Source organism: Platalea leucorodia, assembly GCF_965183815.1.
Source record: "Platalea leucorodia genome assembly, chromosome: 23".
Classification (NCBI taxonomy): Eukaryota; Metazoa; Chordata; class Aves; order Pelecaniformes; family Threskiornithidae; genus Platalea; species Platalea leucorodia.
The window spans coordinates 989,255-1,010,101 of NC_138845.1; the positions used below are offsets into that span (position 1 = coordinate 989,255).

General features: G+C 57.7%; 1 protein-coding gene across 3 annotated transcripts in view; it reads right to left on the reverse strand.

Annotated features, from left to right (window-relative positions):
- Positions 1–20,847, reverse strand: part of LRP1 (LDL receptor related protein 1) — a 91,648-nt gene that overhangs the window by 53,728 nt on the left and 17,073 nt on the right. For all 3 annotated transcript variants that reach the window (XM_082332708.1, XM_082332707.1, XM_082332709.1), the window contains exons 2-6: positions 19,490–19,612; positions 12,424–12,561; positions 9,664–9,783; positions 8,630–8,758; positions 8,076–8,339 (exon numbers count right to left, since the gene is read on the reverse strand). In XM_082332708.1, coding sequence (XP_082188834.1) covers positions 8,076–8,339; positions 8,630–8,758; positions 9,664–9,783; positions 12,424–12,561; positions 19,490–19,612 — 774 coding nt within the window. The remainder of the gene's footprint in view (positions 1–8,075; positions 8,340–8,629; positions 8,759–9,663; positions 9,784–12,423; positions 12,562–19,489; positions 19,613–20,847) is intronic.

Consider the following 20,847-nt stretch of genomic DNA (forward strand, 5'->3'; position numbering starts at 1 on the left):
ATCCTTGTGGCCTCTGCGCACACGCACACCCACGCTTGCACAAGCCAAATGCTCTCCGGGAGGTAAAACGGGCCCCCCCGGGGCTGCACAGCCCCCCCGGTCACTGGGCGCTGCAGGAAGAAAGCCCCAGCCCGTCCATCCCCGGGGACGGGCAGAGCGACTGCCAGTTAGCAGAAGATGCCAGAGCATCGCCCTTCCCCAGGGAGCCCCGGGCTGTCCGGACCCCCAGCTCACGTGGTCCCCATGTCTCAGACCCCTGCCCCGGCCAGCGCAGCATCGCAGCTGCATCCTAAGGGAAATGCTCAGGGGCCACCGGCACCTCTCCAGCACCGGGCACAGCCCCAGGCTGACACAGCCTCCAGCTTCCCGTGGTGGGGACACCCCAGGCAGCATTTTGTCACCCAGCTGCCAGACAGGTCATGCCTCCTCCCTGCTCCCAAACCTGCCTCACTCCCCACGGCCGGGCTCAGCCCCGCAGCATCCCTGCACGAGCTCAGCTGTGGCACCGGAGGTGGGAAGAGCAGGAACAGAGATGGAGCAAGCTCCATCTCAGCTGCATGGAGGGCAGCCAAGGGACTGCTAATTACTGTGCCTTAATGAGGCCATTCCACAGGCAAAAATACTCAGCAGAGGCCGACAGAGGGACAGGGCGCTTGGCTTCCTTCTGGGTGAGAGGAGAGAGACACAGGCTCAATGGGAACCCAGGGAACTGTCATCAGGATGATTTTGGGGGGCAGGGGGACAAGAAAGCAAGAATGGGGCCAGTCTGGGCAGACACGATCCCAGCAGGGCCTGGCCGCAGCATGGTGAACCCGGCACGAGCACGGCAGGCGGCGGTGTGGGACAGTTGGGCAGACGTCTGCAGGGATAAACATGATCCTGTCCATTTGAAATCAAACCCGTCCCCATGCACAAGAGGATCCCAATTACTCAGGACATTAATTTCACCCTTTTGTCTCCAGCAATGTGGAAGCGCAGCTTGCCCCATGCTCGATGCTTTGGGGCTGGCCAGAGGGAGATGGAGGGGAGCGGCTCTTGCCACGGTGGGGGAACGCATGGGGCTTCTCCATCCCAGGAAGGGGGAGGCAGAGAAGACCCTTCCCCACTCTGCCACCGCAGCCTGGGGGATCGCGGTGGCCACGAGGAAGGGAGATGGCAGCTTGGGCAGCAGATCTGGCAAAGCCCAAGCACCGCAGAGCCATCCCCTCCTGGCACAGGGATGCTGCTGCCCTCGGACCACTCAGCAAACCTCGGAGAGAAACAGAAACCACCCCAGCCCAGCTCACTCTGCTCTGGGGGGTCTTGGTCCCATCGCGGAAACACGGAGGGGTAATTAAAGCCAGAGGTGCTGGGCAGAGCCACAGAACAGTCCCAAGTGTCTCCATGGCAGACCTGCCTCCAGGCTGAACAGAGACCGGCAGGCACTTAGTTAACAGACTGATTAAAATCATCACAGTCGTCATCCCCTCCAACACAAAGAGTTGATGCGCTGGTGCGAGCTCACTGGCCCCAGACACTGCACCCATCCCCTGCTCTCATGCATCGTTGCTACGAGAACAGTCATAAACAGTTAAAAAAAAAAAAAAAGAGGGGAATCAGCAGATGAAATTACCAATCATCCTGCTTTCTTGCCAAGTAAGTTCACATCGGAGCCTCTTTCTTGGCTAGTATGAGGCAGCAAGGAAGAAAAATAGCTTTCCATGCAAAGTGGGGAAAGAAATGTACTTGGATTCCTCTGCAGAGCAACATCTCCCTGAAATCAATTTGTCCCAAACCCTACAGCTCTTCTGCTTATTGGCAACAGGACAGGTCATTACGAGTAACAGGGCTGAAATGGAGTCAATGAAAACAACCTCCTAGACGTGCTTGTTTAGATAGATGCTGCCCAGGAAGGTATTTTAATAATGGCCAGATTGCTATCGTTTTGAGTTTATAATGTACTCGGGATCAAATGTCCTGATATTTCAAACCCCTTCCTGGGGGCTTGTTTTATAAAAGAAAAAGAAAACAACAAACCTTAAAACAAGAAATAATAAATCAAGGAACCTCCACAGCCCTTTCCCAGCATCCCTGGACACGTCCTGCCGAGCAGCCGACATTCCTGCCCGCTCCGCCTGGGAGCCGGCCGCAATCCCCATGCTGGCAGCCCGGGGGCAAGGCCAGCACAGCCCCGGCTCCTCGGCAGACCTGCAGCCATTGCCCTGTGCTGGGAGAAAACCAAAGCTCCGGACACCCGGGCTGCTGGGGCCATGAATTAGCGGTAGTGGCACCAGCAACCTTCCAGCACAATAAATACATTCAGCAAAACAAACCCTGGCACCACGGAGCTGCCGGTTCTGACCATGCAAAAAGTCACGAGTCAGCTGAGAAAGGGGAAAAAGAAAGAGAAAGAGCAGGGGAAGGGGAGCCGCCAGGAGACCCACTGAGAAACCCAGGTTTTGGTCTCCTGACACATGTTCTCTAGTATTTTTCCATAGCAAAAGCAAAGAACTCCTGCCTTTTCCTGAAAGCTGAGTATCACTCAATCACACTGCACTGGAGCCAAGGCTTTAACGCCGCCATCGCAGCGCTCACACAAATGCCACAGGGGCCGAGAGGCGGCCGGCACGGGGTCAAGCTACTGCCAATAAACAGTGTCCTCTTAAGGAGGGCTCCTCGCAGGGCTGTGCACCTGACCCGCTCTCGCCTCCCCAGCCCGCTGTGCGCGCTCCGGGGAGGTGTTACCACCTTCTCCTGTCACCTGTGGGGAACAGGGGCACAGATCCGATTTAAGGTCACTCAAACCCGACTGCAGACAGGAGCGCTGCTTCCCTCGCCCCTCTCTGTCCCAGCCTTGGGGTCTCAGGCGGAGCTCAGGCACTTGCCCAAGAAGCTGCAGCCAGGGCACACGCTCCCCAGCGGCCAGCCCCAGCCCCAGGATGAGGGGGGCACGGGTGGGGGGTCCGCCTGGGTGGCAAGGAGAGCTGGGGGAGCGGAGGTCTCCAACCAGGCCACAGGATGCAGCAAGCTTTCTGCACACGTTCATCTTAGCAGAAATGGTGGCAGGAAAATTGTAATCAAGGCGATTGCTGCCGCTCCAGCCAGGATCTGCTGCTTCCCCAGTACAGAGCGAGGCTGCGGACCGACCAGTGTCCAGGCAGGAGCCATCTGGCCCCATCCCAGAGCTGGGCAGGACCCGCACCGTACCCCTGCCTCCACCCCTGCGCCCGAGGAGCTTGGGCAGTGCCCGCCACGGGGGAGGCAGCACCGACGCAGGGGCTGCCCAGCTGGGAGGGCCGAGCGGCACAATGGCCTGGAAGAGGAATTTTTTTTGTGTGTGTGTGTGTGTTGTTTTGCTTTGAAATTCTTTGGAAAGGCAACTCCAAACAAATGAGGACATTGTCTCGGGAAACACGTGGAGGCTGGAATCTGGTTGAGAAAACCCATGGGACCAGAAAGTCCCCGGAGCTCAGGGATTAGCCACAGAGCAAGGTGGGTCTGCAGGGACCGGCAGCAGCCCCCTGCCAGGCACAGGCAGGGCAGGGGCGGTTCCTCTCCTTCGCACCTGCATGGGAGTGCTGTCACTTCGGAGCAAAACCTGCCCCGGTCACCAGCTGTCCCCAGCTCCACGCAGGTGGCAAGGCTGGGTCTGGAGGGGTCTGGGCTGACAGGGGCTACAGGGTTCATGGAGAACCCGCCCCATGCCGTCCTGCTCACAGCAGCGATGCTCGACTGGTCTGAGCAGACACCGGGTGCTAGTGGAGCAAAGCCTCTGCGCACTCTGGAGAGCGGCTCTCCCCGCGTGCAGGCATGCGCCTTTCTGTCCTTGAGTGCGAGTGGACGTGCGATGCCTGCCAGGATCCTCCCTGGTCAGAAACAGCGCTGGGTTTTCACACAGAGCAGAGGAGAGGGAGAGCGGAAAGGGAGGAAGAATGAGACAAGTTCCCCTTGTTGCAATTCAGGGTTGGCAGGAAGGACGAGCCCTCCCCTGCACTGCTCCCGCGCCATCGCACGTGTGCTCATGCCCCATCGTTCTCACAGGGATGAGCCCGGAGGGTGCTCCGGTGGGCTCTCAATAGCCAGCGAGCGGCCCCAAGGGAAGCTGAGCTCCAGGGGCTGGGCAGGAAGGTGCCACCTCCGAGTTCCCCACGGTGATGGGGACAGGCTGGACCCCTGCCCAGTGAAGGGCCATGCCATCCCCACACCTGCCTGCAGCGGGTTCGGCTGCTCTGCAGCACTAGCCAGGGGCTGCCTTGGCCACGCAGCGTGGCCACCAGCACTGCCACCAAGCCCCACGTGTCCTCCCTGTCACCTCCATGCCGGAGAGGTGCCTAGGGCGTCCCAGCCACTGCAGTCGGCTCCGACTAATGGCAGAGAGAAATAATTAAATTCCAACATGAGGGTTTTTTTGGGTTTTTTTGAAAGAAAAATAGATGGAAGACTTCACCAGCCTCTGAGTTTTAGTGTGTCCCTGGAAAAAGACCTGGGGGTAGGGAACCGGCCAGCTCAGATCAACTGAGAAAATCACTGCCTGTGAAAAATGTCCACGGGCAGCACATATTTGGGAGCCAAGGGACAGTCACCATGAAAAAGTGCATCAGTACTCAAGACTGCAGATAGAAAAAAGGGTTTAGCAGTGCAAGGACCAGGGGAAAAGCAAAGCTTCAGAGTACAGTGGGTCTTGCCAAGCCCTGTTAATAGCATTCATTTAACGCATCTCCCATAACACAAGTGACACTAATCTCTCTGCAGGAAGGGAGCGGGGACAGAAAGGCAGGGAAGCACGGCTGCTATCAGAGCTGGGCTGTGACACCTCACCAGCCCGGACCTACCCCTGACAGCTGGGGGCTGCTAATTTCCAGCCCTTCAGCATCAGTCTTCCCCCATCAGATGCCAACTCAAGCCCCATTAGCAGCAGGCACCGGGGAAGCCTGACTCCTGCTGTTAGCACATAATGCCATAAAGAAGCAAATAAAGAGGGAAACCACTAATTGGATTCACAGGTCTCTCCAGCGTCCTGACAGAGAGGAGTGAGGGAGTGACACTATCTCCTCGTCACAAACCCCAGCATCGGACCCAGGGCTCGGGAAAACTCATTTCTCCAACTTGTTTGTGCTCATGAACAAACCCTGCCCCGCGAGGATGTTTCTCCACACATCTCCAACCCGCGGCGACCTAGACGAGGCCGCGCGGGCAGAAACACAGCCCCGCACCGGCAGCTGCCTGCCGAGTACAGCGCAGAGCCGCACAGCCTGACAGGAGCACATGGCAAAACTGTGTAGGGACTGTTCCCTTGGGAAACAGGAATAAAAAGCAACCGGTGCCACGTAGCCAATGAGCAGCTCGGGGCAGCCCTGCTCCCACCCCCTCTGCACCCCAACCTGCCATGAACAGCACCCACACATCCCTACCGCAGGTCTCTGCCACTGTCCCCAAGGAGGGCAGAGGCGGCAGCTCGGAGCAGGTTAATGGAGGGGGTGAACGGGAGGCCCTCCATCACACCCTCCCCAGGCAGGAGGAAAATCTGCCAGGAGATGCACAGGAGCTACGTTCTTGCTCCTTCCAAGGTGCGTTGGATTGTTATTGCTAATGCAGTATTTCCAGGGCACGCATCTGTCCAGGCAGCATGTACCCACCAGAGCATAGTCTGTAGGGAAGGAGGCTAATGGCATGACTACACCACGAGCCCACGTCTTGGGGCTGAAAATCAGCGCCCACGTGTGTGGTTGTGCTCTGCAGCTCAAACCTGAGGTGGTTTCACACTTCGCACTGGAGGAGGGACCCCTTTGCAGCTCCTCTGCAAGCAGCCTCTACCCAACAGCAGCAGGGACCACGCGCAGGAGCTGCTGGTCCCCCCTTCCCTGTGGACGGGGATGCTTCCTTCATCCCAGGGCAAGGGCAGGTGCTTTTTCATCCAGGTCAGCTGAATTCCCCTCGTCCCACCCTGAGCTATCGCAACTGATCAGGAGGCCAAGCAAAGTAAGGCACCTTTTCTTGTTTGGACTTGAACATACTCTTATTACGAGCTCCCTTCCCCTCCTGACCATAATTAAAAAGTCGTGTCTCAGATTAACTTCCTGGAGATGGAGCAGCCCAAACAACCGCCCCAAAAGCCTGCCAGGCCGACCACCTCATCTGGGTATGGCAGAGGGGCTGCGGTCAGTGCTGCAGGTCCTGATCCTGCACTGACACCTCACCACCGCCTGCTCGTGGTCAGGGTGGTTGCTCCTCCTGCAGCCACCTCAATTCACGAGCCAGGTCACCGATCTCTGGGGCTGCTGCACCCTCAGCCTTGTGCCATCCACAGCCAGGTGAAGGCACCCCAGAAAGCTCAGGACCCTCCCAGTGCGGGGACCTGGCTGTGGAAAGGCAGCTGGGCTGACTTCAGGAACACCCCGAAACCTCCTACCCGAATCCCAGCAGTTCCTCTTCCCCTGGGCCAACCCACAGCTCATGGCTCATGTGCCATCCACAAACCATGGTCTCTGCTGCAACTCCCAGCTGCAGGAAATTACAACGTTAAAACTGAGCTTGATGGGAAGAAGATGTGCACAGCCAGAGCGTTACACGATGCTGCTGTCTGCCCCTCTGGTGAACTATGGGGAGACCAAACTCTGCCTGAGGAAGCCTTAAGAGAGCAGCCAGGAGTGCGTAAAAGCAGAGACATCCTTAAACCATCGGGGGGGGGGGGAGCGGACAGCAGAGCCAAGTCCTGTCCTGCCTAATTTCAGGCTATCGCCTGCAAGAGCAAAGGGTGAGGCCTCTCCCTAAAAATACACACTGCCCTAAAAATACACAGTGCAAGCTTAAATTACCCATGCTGCACACACCCTCGGCAGGGTGCAGCAGCCGGAGCCTGCTGAGCCCCAGCCCCCCCAACGCAGTCCGAGGGGCGGCAGGGTCCCCGTCAGCCTCCCAGCTCACGCCTCACGCTTCAGCCAGGCCTTCGTCTGGTTCCCCCTCCGCAGCCAGGCACCATGACATTGCCCTCGGCAGAGAAACGCCCTCGGCTCTGAGATCCACCCAAGACCTTTACTCATTTGCAAACATCAGTTCATACATGTTCACCTAATTTGCTAGGTTAGCTATTGCTCATCACGTAACAACACTCGCATCTCTGCGGAAGAAGGGGATCCCTCTTGCATCAGGCACCGCACAGACAGCCTCCCCCTGGAAGCACCCCTAACTTCAGGAGGCCAAAGACATCGGGAGGATGACGCCAGGGAAGCTGAGGCCTGCAAAACCTGATGGAGATGCACTGCAAACCCCACATACCCCAAATCCCACCCTGACTGACTTGGTCTGTGGTTTCATAGGATAAAATCAGCAACAGTACAACAGTGGGAGCAGTTTCCCACATCCTGGCTGTACGGCTACGGCACCCACCCCCCTCCTGTCTCAGGGGGACCCCACCAACCCCACTGCTCTGCACCTGCACATGTGAGAGCACACGTGAAAGGCTCCTCAACGCCCACAGCTTCTGCTGGGACCCCTCACTGGGCAGAGGCTCTCGGGAGAGCGGGCATGGGCCCGAGTCAAAGAGCACCAAAATCCCAGCAAGTAACTCGCCTTCCCATTCTGACTGCCGAACTGGGACCAGCAAGCCCAAACAAGAGACGGAGCTGTAACCACACTCATTACGGCCGGGGAGACACAAGCAGAATGAAACCACCATCTGCCACTCACACCGGTGACTCACGTGGCCACCCAACGGGAGGTACTTTTTGGTCAGGATTTTGTTTTCAGTCACTACTTGGGGTGGGGACCAATGCCTGGTTTGGCCATGGGAACACAGGGCGAAAACCAAAAGAGGAAGCAATGACAACTGCCACCCCCGAACTTGCTACGCAGGTACCATCTCCGCTCCTTGCTGTATCATTCTTCCTCATATACTCACATAAAGAAACCACAAAACTTGTTAGATAGTAAGACAGAAGGAAAAGGAAAGCCAAAAGCTACATCTGTGCTGAAGCCTCGGTGCCTGGCCCCATGGAAAGCTGCCTCCTACGAAAATACACCCCTGCTTCACCCACCGCAGGCTGTCGAAAGGAGATGGGGACTGGGGGAGCAAGGTCCAAAGGGAAGCAGGCACTCACGGTGCAGACTGAGGGAGATGTTGATAGAGCGCTCTTCCACGAAGCCCTTCAGGTTGGGGATCTTGGCACACTTGAGGATGGTCTGGGAGGCACTGTCACCCACGTGAACCCAGCACACTGTGTCTTCAATGTAGTTGAAGTCCATGGCCGTGGTCTGCTTGGCGCTGGTGGGGGTGATATTCGGCACAGGGGCTCCGCTCAGGTAGGTGGCCAGGATGTTCTGGGAGTTGGCGATGAGCAGCACGGGAGGACGGTCCACGGGCTCTGGCAGGGAAAGGAGGGGAGAAGGGTGGTCATGGCAGAGCACCCAAAGCTTGTGGCTGCAACGCCGTATCAGCCCGGCCCTTCTGCTCCAGAGAAAACAAGACCATGACATGCAGCCCAACATGTGCAAGAGGGTGGTAGCACAGGACAGTCCTCAGGGAAGAGATTCTATGATTGATTCTAAGAGCACCCTGAAGTGAAGAACCAGGGGCAGGGGTACACACACGGCAGGAGGCCACAGTTTGCAGAGCTGCCGAGAAGCAGCACGCTTCTCCTGTCAAGGATCTCACCATTCTTGGCTTTGCAGGATCTGTTATCAGGCTGCAAGAGGTATCCTTCAACACAGCTGCACGTGTAGGAGCCCTCTGTGTTGGTGCATGTCTGGCTGCAGGTCCCATAGACAGTGCATTCATCAAAGTCTGGAAAAGAAGGCAAAAACCCCAAGGTTTAGACTAGCAAACATCTCTCCTTAGCTGCCTTACGAGGGAACAAAGGCTCCCCCTTTTCTCCAAGGCAGAGCTGCAGGGGAGGATACAATCCCCAAGCCAAAGGGACAGTCACAATGGCCTCCAGCAGAATACCTGGCTAACGTCACCTGCGACACCTGCGGGCAGCCCCCAGCTTTCTGCTCCAGCATCAGCAGCAAGGCAGCAAAAGGACAATCCCTGCCTCACAGCTGAGCCTTTTCAAGGCCTAATTATCCACTGCTCCTCCCCCCCACTCTGCAAAATCTGCACCTAAATTTCCAGTCTGAATTTCTCTAATCTTCAGCTTCCAAACCCCTGGCTTGCACGCTAGGCTTTCTTCTGCTAGATGAAAGAGCAGTCTCCATTGGAGAGCTCTTGCCCCCAGAGGTGCGTGCAGGAGCTGATAAAGGCCCCTTTCACCTCTGCTCAGTTAAATGAAAGAGACAGAGCCGCTGCAATCTCTCACTTCCAGACTTGTTTCCAGGCATCGCATTGATCTGATCACTCCTTGCTGACCCTCTCCTGTTTTCTAGCATCCTCTGAGGCACGGACACCGGGAGCACATACAAGCCCAGCGATGGCCCCTGACTCCGTACACAAAGGCAAAGCCTTTTCCTTACTCCCTCCCGATATTCCCCATTCAGGCTTTCAGGAGCTGCATCCATGTAACGGCCCCACGGTGGCAGGGAGGCAGAGTCCCGTCCTGTCAGCGCCTTGTGTTCCCCGCTGAAGGTCAGGGTCTGCCAAGCCCCAAGTCCCTTTGGCCGCGTGGCTGCTGAGACGGCGGCATCTGCCACAGCCCAGAGGAGCCACGGGCACCATGCCAGGGGTGACGGCTCTGCCCACCCCGTACCGACCTTTGCAGCTCCTCCTGTCCTCGGCCAGCTGGAAGGAGTTGTTGCAGTAGCAGGCTGGTCCGCTCAGCGTCGGCACGCAGTGGTGCTGGCAGGCCAGGGCTGTGCAGTTTGCTAATTGTTCTGAGGAGACAAGGAAGACGGAGGAGAGAGGCTGTCACCGATGTGCGAGCAGGGACGCTCGGGTGAGGGACAGGACGGACACCTGAGCCCCAGCGCTGCGTGAAGGGGACCCCCAGGCACCCCACCAGGCTTTGCTGGGGGCCTCCATGCAGTCCCCCTGCTCCCCGATGAGGAGGGAAGGACTGAGACCCTCAGCAGAGGGAGGGGAGGCCATAACAGATATGTGGCTGCTCCACGAGAGGGGGGTCTGAGCAGCCCCAACCGTCCCCCAAAGCTGCTGACTCGACACCACTTCCCACCAGGAGCCCGTTGTGGCCACAACCAGCCGAGACCCAGCACTCCTCGCACGGGAGAGCAGCGTAGGAGTCAGCTCCAGGGTATCCCAGGGGACATGGATCCCAGAGAGACGTCAGGGCGAGCTTATCCGCCATGTCCTCTCCACAGCAACTCCCCTCTAACCAGGACTGCAGGGAGCCCAGGGACCACTCTGCACCAGAGGTGCTGCGGTGCAGGCAGCGGAGGAGCGCCCGGGCAGGCAGCCAGCTGCCAGACGCACCGGGGAGCCCGGAGCTCACAGCTGCCTGTCCCCCTGCAGAGGCAGCACCATCTCAGCGCCAGGGTCAGGGTCAGGCAGCCCCAGGCAAAGCTGGGACCACAGATGTGGCCACCCAGCTCACCGTCTCCCGCGGCTTCATTTCCATTAGCAGTCATAATAAACACCAATAAAGCCCCCACCTGCCCAGTGCTGCCAGCAGGCAAGGGGAGGCCAGGGCTGCCCACCTCACTCCGCTGATAAACAGCAGCAGCCTCCAACTTCATCAAGGTCATCTAGCAATGGTCCTCCTTAGCCTGCTGTGAGGGACGTGCTGTCGGCCCTTTGTTGGGGGGTTGGTTTATGTTGGGTTTTATTTTGTCCCCTCCTCTCCTCGCCCTGCCCGACCCGGTCACTTGGGTGCTCAGAGGGCGTTGAACTGGGTCTCAGCAAATCTGCCGGACGTGGGGAAGCAGCAGCTGCCCAGCCACAAGCCTCTCCAAACCAAAACCATCCAGCCCTTTCCACATCCCTCTTCGTAGCTGGGGCTGGACAGCGGAGCAGCACCCAGGCACTGCGAAAATCCTGCCCCTCGCATGTGGAATGGTTTAATAAGCCAGGCAGGGCCCAGCCGAGTTGTTTACAAGGTTTATCGGCTTTAGCAGGCCCAGCTATTCATTTCAGATTCTTATCTCTCAGCTAAAGCACTGCATGCATCCAAAAAACCGAATAACCCCCAAGAGTGCCGAGTCTGCAGGAGGGGGATGATGGGAGGAGTTTCAGCACGGAGGCTCCGATGGCATTTCCATCCCCGTGGATGTCTGCAAGGGCAGTGGAGGCTCCCTGGCTCCCCAACGCGTCTCTGCATCGCTGCAGGGGCACCTCTGCGGGACAAACCTCCCACCCGCGGCAGAGGGAGCGAGCGGCCCTGGGCAGAGGCCAGGCGCCAAGGGCAGCGAGGGGAGCAGGACAGGGTGGCACGATGCTCCAGCAGCCGGAGCACAAACCGCGGTGACAGCTCGTCCCCAAGCCCGGGACAGAGGCGCGCTGGGGCTCTCGACCAGCTCCGAGGAAATGCCTCCCCGGGGCGGAACCACCGGCTCTCCCGCTGCCGGCGGGCAGGCAGGGGGGGATCTCGGCATCTGACACAAGCGCTAGTGAGGGCTTACATCCCCAACGTGCCCAAACCTGCGAGCAGCAACTGTCCTGACACGGGGCCGGCCCGCACCCAGCCCTCACCTCATGCGCGCTGGTCACATGCTGCCCAGCTGTGAAAAATCAGATCCCACTTAAGGAATGAGGACTATTAGCAAAATATTAATTGTCAGCTCGGGCACAGCTGCAGAAGCCGCCTCGGGCTCCTCCTGCAGGAGCTGGGCAGCAGAGAGAAGCTCTGTCCCAGCTCTGGGGCTGGGCGGGAGGAGCCCTTCGGGGCAAGGTGTCTCACACCTGGCTCGGGCTGAGCAGGGCAGGAGCCCTCCGCCCCAGGCAGAGGAAGGGCTGGGGAGAAAAGCATGCTCGCTGCTCGCCCGGAGTCTGCAGAGACCCAGCTCCAGGGGTCAGCCCAGGACACGCATTTCTGAGCGACTAATCTGCACACCAGCAAGCCAGTGCACACTGATTTAGGGAGAGTTTTCCAGCAGGATTAGTAACCGGGGACAGGCCAGGAGGGGGGACAAAGCTCCTGGAAATTAGGAAAAAAACATACTGGTATCTCTTATCTGAACCAGAACCCCAGCCCTCCAAGCTTTTAAACCCAAGAGACAATGCAGCTATTTAATGGCCTGCAGGCTCAGGAATGACGGGCATTTCACTTGCAAGCGGCTCTGGCTAATCTCTGGATCCGCTACCGGCCAGCCCGGCACTGAGCTGCCCCACACCGGCTGCGCTTGGCTGGGACAGCGGAGCATGGAGTGCGGTGGCACCGGTGCGAAGCCGTTAAACAAAACCAACGCGGGGCTCACACCGTACAGCCAGAAACTGGGGACAAACGGGGACCTTGTGACTCCTACCATGGTGGGGGAGGAAAGGAGGCAAGGGCAGTATCTCGTGGGGCAGCCCCCTACCCACAGCCCCTCTTTGACCACCATCCCCCCCCAGACACCTACCCCGACAGTGCGGCCCCTCGTCGGAGCCGTCGAAGCAGTCGTGGAGCCCGTTGCACAGTTTGCTCATGTGAATGCACAGCTCTGTGCCCAGGCAGTTGTGCTCATTGGGCTGGCATCGAGACACCTTGCTCTGAGGACCTGCAAGACAGCAAAAGGCAGAACCGTCACCGAAGGGAGAGTGTGACGGCTCTGCAACCCTACCACCTGGAGGAAACACTCAAAACCTCGAGGGAACTCTCAGCCCCGCCACGTTGCTCTGCTGTGGCTCTCCAGCAGTGACCATCACCCACTGGATGTGGCCTCGCACAGCGAGATTTCATGTAAAAGCTCTTAAGGCAGATGCAGGGGTTCAGGGAACCTCACGTTCCCCAGGACATTCGTGGGAGCATTTTTGCAGTAGCTGACAGCAGGCAAGCACCGTGCCAGTAGCAAGTGTGTGAATGCGCTTTGATTCTCCCTGCCCAGACGTATGTTAAATCCTCCTCGGTTTGGATTCCCGTACGCAGCATGTGCCCCAGAGCAAAAGCAGCACCCACCTAGCAAGGCCAGTCCCAAGTCCTCTCGGCTCCCACGGCAGCTTGAGGCCAGAAAAGGCCACCAGAAAAGGCCCAAACCAGGCTCTGTCCCCTCCAGCATCCCTAGCTCTCCCTGGAGGAAGCTCATTACACAGACACTGGATTTCCCTTTCAAAGCAGGCAGGACCACTGCAGGCACTGCTCTCCAGGGAGGAAAAGCCTGACCTGTCTGGAGCGAACTTTCCCTTTACCATCGCCTCCGCAGCGCACGGCCCGAGCAGGAGTACCCATTGTGCAAAAAGGAAGGAGACCTGGAGTAGCCGGGGCAGACGGGGACCCTCCGCCCAGCCCCAGAGACCGTGGTCAGTGGACACATGCCACCCTCAGGAATGAGCTGGGTTGACGGGCTGAGGTCCCAGGTGGGAGGTGACCCCGGACCTCAGCAGCCCCAGACTCCCTGTTTCAAGTTCCTGTGGATTGCATCCACTCTGGGCTGCCCGGACACACGGCTCTGGGCACCCCTCACTGCTGGGAGGGCCGGGGGCACATGGGGTCAGGCAGTGCTAAGCACCCCAAGCACAGCCGCCCCGGCCCCCCACCGCCCCAAGCACTCCCTCAGGTGCCAACATGCTCTTTGTTAAGAGGCTGCTGTGCAGGCAGACTTGCGGGGGGTCATTAAGAACCAGGGCTACGCGATACAAGGAGACTTAATCTCCATTATTAACTAGAAAAATTACAAAGGAAGCAAGGCTTTATTTTTAAGCTTCTCTGAAAAGAAGCATGGCATTGAGACAAACAACAAAATACACCATAAATCGATTAACATCCTGAAACCCCATTAAAAGCTCCACCAACATCCTGGCTCCAACACTGCTTCACCCCAGGCTGGAAGGCAGCTGCCTGGGGGTGATGCACTGATGGTGAGCCCCGGCACAGCACGGGCGCAGCGTGGGCTCAGCATCAGTGGCCCACCGGCATGGCACGGCACACGGACCAGAGAGCTCTGCAAAGCCCGACTCCCCTCCGCAGGCTCTCCTCTCCTTCCTGGCCCCAAACCTAAGTTTCACTTCAGGGCTGAATATGCAGCGTTTTGCCAGCCCTCACTGGAGCCACCAACACGCCTCTGCTGAGTCAATGGCAGCGCGCAAGCGAAATACTAAAATCCCATTTTACAGGGAGACAGAGGCTGTTTATGCCTTGCCCTCACATCAGCAGGGCAGGCAGCACATCAGCCCCGCTGGCAGCAGAGACAATGGCAGAAATAGCTCCCCGAGCTCCCCGTGGAGCACCCCGTCCTTCACAGCAGGCGAAGCGCCAGGTGAGCACTGAGAAGGGCACCTGCAGCACATCACGCGCTGAGCACTTTGTCCAGGCATGGTCCCGTTTTAGACAGCTATTGAGACCAGCAGTCACCTTCATCTAAGACTCCACCAGTGGAGTTTGCCCTAAATAAGCTTAAATTCTCCTTGGAGAGGAGCATTACATCACGCACAGCTTGCTGGGTCCAGCCCAGCGCTCCGTGTGCCAGCACATCCTCATCCAGCATGGTTCCTGCCCCGCTAACGCGCTCCTGGCCAGCGAGGGCTCGGTTTCACTCCCTGCAAGCTGTCACTGCCGAGCTACACTAGACGTGCTTTTAACCTTAATCCACAGGCTCCCAGCTCCAGTGGGGGCTAAAGGCTCTCAGCAGCACAGGTGGCTGTGGAAGGGGCACTGCAAGGCCCAGGGAAGGAACGCCGGGACCACAAACACCCCGGGCAGGCAGGTAGCCCTGGCTCTTGCCTCCAGCCTGGCAGCTCAGCCCCACCCCAGGGCTGCACCGGCGCTTCTCCCCCAGCCTCATCTCCCACAACTCCACTGCCATCCCTGTGCCCCAGCCCCTGTTTGCAGCACACAGTTGGCATAACTAACGGGAGACCGAGGTTAAAGCCTGGGGGTGGCTCCTCTCGGATGGAGCCTTCTCCAGTTTAGCCTGGGCCACTTCTGCAGGAGGCAGCTGCGGGGCCACTGCCACAGGGGCAGGCAGGGCTTGCACTGCCTGCGCTGCCTGCGTGCCCCACGGCTCAGCGGCAGCAAGGAGAGCGAGGGAGGAGGAGCCCATCTTGCTCCACTGGGCAAGGGCCAAGGGGAGTTTGGATGAGGGATGGACGGGACCTGCTGGCTTCCACCCCATGGTTCTCCTGACCCTGTACAAAACCCCTTAGCACGTCCCAGGCAGACACCTTTGCACACCCATCCCTCCATCCTCCAGACTATGAAACAGCAAATTGATACTCGAGGAGCAGATGGAGCAGGCTGGGTTTCTCCTCTGCCCTTCCCAAATGCACCAAAGCCTTTGCAGAACTGAAGGCCAGCAGGAAAACTTCAAGAAGCCGCCCCACAGACCAGCATGCTCCTGCTCCTGCGGAGATGCACAGGAGGTTCCCACGGCAGGAGCAGCCCACAAAAGCCCCTGCTAAGAGCACACAAACACCACACCTTGCAGAAAGGTTCCCCAGCCTGCCATAGTGAAAACTTCATCCCCTTTCGTTTGTCCATTTTGTGCGAAGTGACTACCTCTGGGCTGTTGACACATGCACGCCACTTCTTGCACAAGAGGTGCCCGAAGAACAGAAATCTAATGGGCTCCAGATGCCAGATCACTGCCCGGCACACAGGCTGCGTGTCAAACACGTTCCAGTATGTTTCCAGTTAGCTGACTGGCTTGGCACTGGGGCGATGGACTCCTCCAGGATGGGGGATACGGGGCCCAGGACTCCCAGGCTCCATCGCAGCCATCAGTTTCTCCTCTTTCCCAGCGCCAGTCCAGGGCACCCAGCAGACTATTCCCAGAAGAATTTCTTACCAGGTGCTGCTTCACGGCTTTTGTTTTTCACAGAGGGCTGAACAACAGTGCTATCTGGGCACCGAGTAATTGCAAATTAAGGGTTAATTAAGTAGTATCAATATACTACTTCAAGAATGAAGGCACTGAAATAAAGTGCACAGTTCATCAGTCAAAACTGATCTGCCATGTCCATTATTCCCCTGCAAAGAGCCTGGTTCAAACTACTTATCACAAACAGGGCAGGATTAATCTACAAGCCACTTTGTTTGCTTTTGACTGTGTTGGCACACTAATAAATGAGCCAATTTATTACATGTGACAAGCTTGTGGTACACCCCAAGGAGCTGAATTAGACAGGAATTTTTAACCTCTAAAAACCACTTGGGAAAAAAAAAAAAAAAAGGAAAGAAGAAAAGCAATTCTTCCTCCTGTAAATGCAGCCTGTAGTTGATTTGGCAACAGCCCAAAGAGACACAGACATGGGGGAACGCAATGAGGGAACAGGCAGGAGGAGCTGGGAGCGGGATGGTCCTGCTCACCCTGCCGGGACGGACGGCAGCGCCAGCAGCCGAGCACCGGAGGAGCTCAGGCGGGGAAGGTCTTGTGGCTGCCTCCTGGCTGCACCCGGCACCAGCGCCGCAGGAAGAGGAGAGCAAAGGCTTTGCAGACAACGGACTCGCTCGAGACGCGTCCGAACCTGAGCAGGGCCACGCCATCGACAGGTCCAGCACTGGGCCAGTGCAGCGAGACAAGGGATTTGAGACCTCCTGAACCCTTGGACTGATGAACTGTTTGATGCTGAATCCTCGCAAACATCCAAATGACCAAAGGCCGTGGACCTGCAGATTTGTCTGCAGTGAAGCAAATGGTGCCGCTGTCATGCGGCCAGAGAAACGCGCGCCGGCAGCTCGGCTGTCCCGCTCGCAGGCAAACCCCCAGCCTGGCCAGGGCACCCAGCTGAGCTGGGAGAGCTCCAGGCACGAGGCCAGCCAGGATGCAGTGGCCAGATGACAGCCATAGCTCAGCCACAGCAAATTCATTTCTCAGAGCCCCTCATCTCCTTTGATTTTCAACAGGACGAAGGCTCTTGTCCAAGTTTTTTTCCCCCTGGAAAGCTCCATAGAGTGAAAAAACGACTGACCGGGCAAGAACCAGGTACGAGCCACTCGCATAGACACGAGCACAGCACTGAGCTCAGAAAGGGAACTCTTCCTATGCTCAGCTAACACGTGAGCAAAGCCAGCAAATACTTAAAAGGATTCCCCAGGGAGGAAAACCTCGCACGTAATAGACGGCATTTCAAGAGACTCTGACATGAGTACGTTAGCGCAATGTAAATAACCCTGCCACGCTGCCAGGGCACGAAAGGGTGCGCCAAGCAGCCTGCAAGAGCCGTGTTTGCAGCCTGGGCTTAAGAAAGATATTAAATAATAGTAATAAAAGTCATTCTCTCCCTGCCAAAAAGATAAGGAAGATGAGAGCCTGCTGGAAGCCCCTGTGCTGAAGCAGCGTGAGAAAAGCTTGCCTGGCAATCCCAGAGATACCGGGCTCCGCGCCCTGCATGTGCCAACAGGTTGGGCTCCACTCACGCGAGCCCAGGCAGGAGCAGGCAGGCAGCAACCTCCATTCATACCCCCTGCCCGTGGGAAAGGCACAGATGGGCACAGGCGAGCGGCAGACCAGACGTGCACCAGCACTGCACTGAGCGCTGCCTGACTGCCAGCGTGGAGCAGCCAGCACCGGTGGCCGCTGACCCCAACCTCCGCGTCCCAGAGGGTGCAGCATCCTTCTGGCTCCCTCCTGGTGCTCCCCAGGCTAACACGGTCTTGGGGCTTAAAGCAGGAACTTGGGGAAGGTGAGCAGAGTCCCTCAGAAAGATCAAGCCCCTCCAGGTCCTCAAACCTCAGCAGTTGCTTCTGAAGCTGGGGAGGGAACCGCGCCCTAGGAAAAGAGTGTTTCCAAAGTTTAGGGACTGTGGCGGTGATGGAAACTCACGGACTCTGTCGCAGATGGCAGTGTCAGGGCGAGAAGAGAGGAAACGCTGGGCTTTGGTCTATGTCTTGCAAGAGGCTCCCACTTGCCTGTCCTGGAAGCACCGAGCATGCACCGAGGGGCACACGGTTAGCGGGGCTCCCAGCCCTGCTGCAGAGGACACCGATGCTTTCCAGCTTCCGCCGGGGTGGCAGCAGCCGGAGCAGGCAGGTACGGCTCTGCCTTCCCCATCCAGGAGGGAGACTGCCAGCCCCCACAAGCGGTGCCTCCACAGTGAAGAAAGAGGAAGAAGGGGAAGAGGGAAAAGCATCCAAGGGGCCATTTTCCGTTCACCTGTATGGAGGGGGGGGTGGTAAAGTGAGCACAGACACATGCAGCAAGCGGAATACGTCAATCAGGACGGATTTCTTCCAGCCAGGGAAGGGCCTCTGAGTCCTCCTGCAGTAATTTTCCAGGGCTGCTGATTGACTGGAACCAGACAGCCCATCCCAGCCCCCTCATCCCTCCCACGGAGGGGACGGTTGCATCATTTTGCCTTAAGAAATAAATAACCCCAGTGCTGAACCAGAAACTGCTTTGGAGGAGACCTTTATGCCAAGTACAGCATGAAGCAGGAGTCTGGGAAGGATCTCTGGACCAGAGGATGAGAGGATTTTGCTGGTCACCGCCGAGCAGCGGCAGGGATGAACCCGGCTGTGGCCGTCCTGCCAGCCGGGCATCTCGAGCCTGCTTTCCTGACACAGTAAAACAACCTAATGAGGCTGCTCCTGTGAGGCTAGAAGGGCAGCACACTCTCCCTCATCAGTCAGAGGGAGAAACCGGGACATGGGGAGAGGTGGCTCCTTGCTCCAGCCCGGCTGGAGCAGAGCCCCTGGCACAGCGCAGTGCAGCAGGACCAGCACACCCGCCGTCCCTGCAGAGCCCCCAGCACCAGCATGCCTCTGGCTCGCTCCCCCGCGCAGACGCACACGCTCCATCCCCAGCCCTCGCACCCCGTCTAACTCAGCCCGGCTCCCCATTTGCTTCCAAACCAAGACCCAACTGCTCCATCTGAGGTGGGAGCATCCCCAGCGCCGGGGCCACCGGCACCACTGCGGCAGAGCAGCTCCAACAACCCAGGACAAAACCAGTAAAGCCAACACGGCATCCTAATCCAAACAAATCTGGGGAAAGCAGCATTGCTTTCCCCGGGCTGTTCCCCAGGGCTCCCAGAGATCTCCTTCTTCCCTTCAGCCCAGCCCTCGCTCCAAGCACTCGTTAAATGCCAGGCTCCGGAGGCACAGCCGCTTGAGGAAGGGATGCAGCTGCGTCAGAGCTGACCCCATGCAGGCGCAGCCCCTGCCCAGTGCCACGGCTTGCTGCTTCCTCGCCTCCAGGACTCTGTCTTCCTCGTGTAAATCAATTGTGATGGAAACAAAAAATAAATCAGCGGTACCCCTTTCCCAGGAGGCTGTTTTGTTATGATGGATCATGGCCCCAGAGCCAGAGGCCCCGGGAGCAGAGGCTAGGGAGATAAAGGGAGGACGGACAGCTGGACGGCTTGGACTCCTGCTGCGTGCGGTACCCCCCCCCGCCCCAAGGTGCTGTGGACTCCTGGTACCACAGGAGAAACAGGAGCTGAGGTAGAGCAGTTGTGCAATGCCGCCTGTTTGGGACCCTGGAACGACCGTGCAATGAGAGAATGGACGAAACAAAACCAAAAGAACATTATTAGGAAGGAAGGCATACATACATATATCGGGTGATTCATCCGAGCCATCCGGACAATCCTTTTCCCCGTCACAGCGCCAGCCCTTAGATATGCACGTAATCTGATCTTTGCATGCAAACTGTTTAGGGCTACATGTCTTCGGTGCTGGATGAGAAAAGAAATAATGATAATAAACAAGATCAGTTTCTTCCCAAAGACAAGTTATTTAAAAAAAAATAAAATTTAAATTAAGGACTAGATTGCTTTTAGTTTGATTTCTTTCTAATGGCTCAGCGAAAGTTTTAGCCTGGCATCAGATCCATCAACCCTGCCCCTAAGGAAAGGAGAAAATTTAAACTGAAGCATTAATTACACTGCGAGAAAACAGGAACCGAGATCCATGATGCGCTAACAGATTTTAAAGATCATTTAACTTGGATGAATTAGCTCCTGGGAGCCAAAGGCGGTTTATTTTCTATGCTAGACAGTAAAAAAGACAGGGAAAAAAATAAGAAAACCCAAATGAGAACAAATTAAAAAGTAACATTTTTAAATCACAAAGACAGCAGCAGCAGGAGGACAGGTTCTCCATCCATCCCACGCCCAGGAAACACACGTGCACAGCCGGGACGGCACCCCGAGGGGAGGGTCGGCAACCCCGGCACCACCCTCCCGGGACACACAGAAATAAAACAAAGTCATAACAAAACAAGCAGGAAAACCTAAAGCACAGAGCGCAGAACCAGCCTGAAGCCCGAGGATGGGAGCAGGGCTGGGAAGAACCCCGGTTCCCTCTCCCCGGGTGCTTCCAGGCCAGGGTGGGGTCTCCCCCTGCGGAAACCGGCACCTCGAGGAGGCTGGCTGCAATGGGGGGGTCACTGCACCCCCCGAGCACAGGCTGCGTGACCTCCCCTTTGCCGAAGGGTCACAGTCAGAAGGGAAGGCAGAGACCCTCGCCCGTCCCCGGCACTGCCAGGCTGCGCTTTGCCGGGCAGCGGGCGCTGCACCAAGGTCTCTTTTGGCCAATCCACAGCAGCGGGGGCAGCGCCAAGCATGAAATAAATGCGTCTGTAGCCGTACATGTAACACACAGGGTGGGCACCAGAGCCAGCCGCCTTGGAGGTGAGGCCAAGGCGGGGCTGGCAGCAGGAGTTCAGGTAAGAGCTGCAGTCAGGAAGGGTCGAAATGTAGTGAAGCCGTGCCGGCTTCGAACCCGACCCACCATGCCGGGGGCTCCCGGGGAGGGCCATTGCCCTGGCACGCGGCAGAGCCCGGCACACGGCAGAGCCCGGCACCCGCAGCCCCACTGGCTCGGGCTATCTTCCTGCCAGTCTTTCAGCACTTCACTTTCTTCCCAGAGATTCAGCTCTCTGCAGCAAACGCTTCCACACCGATTGCAG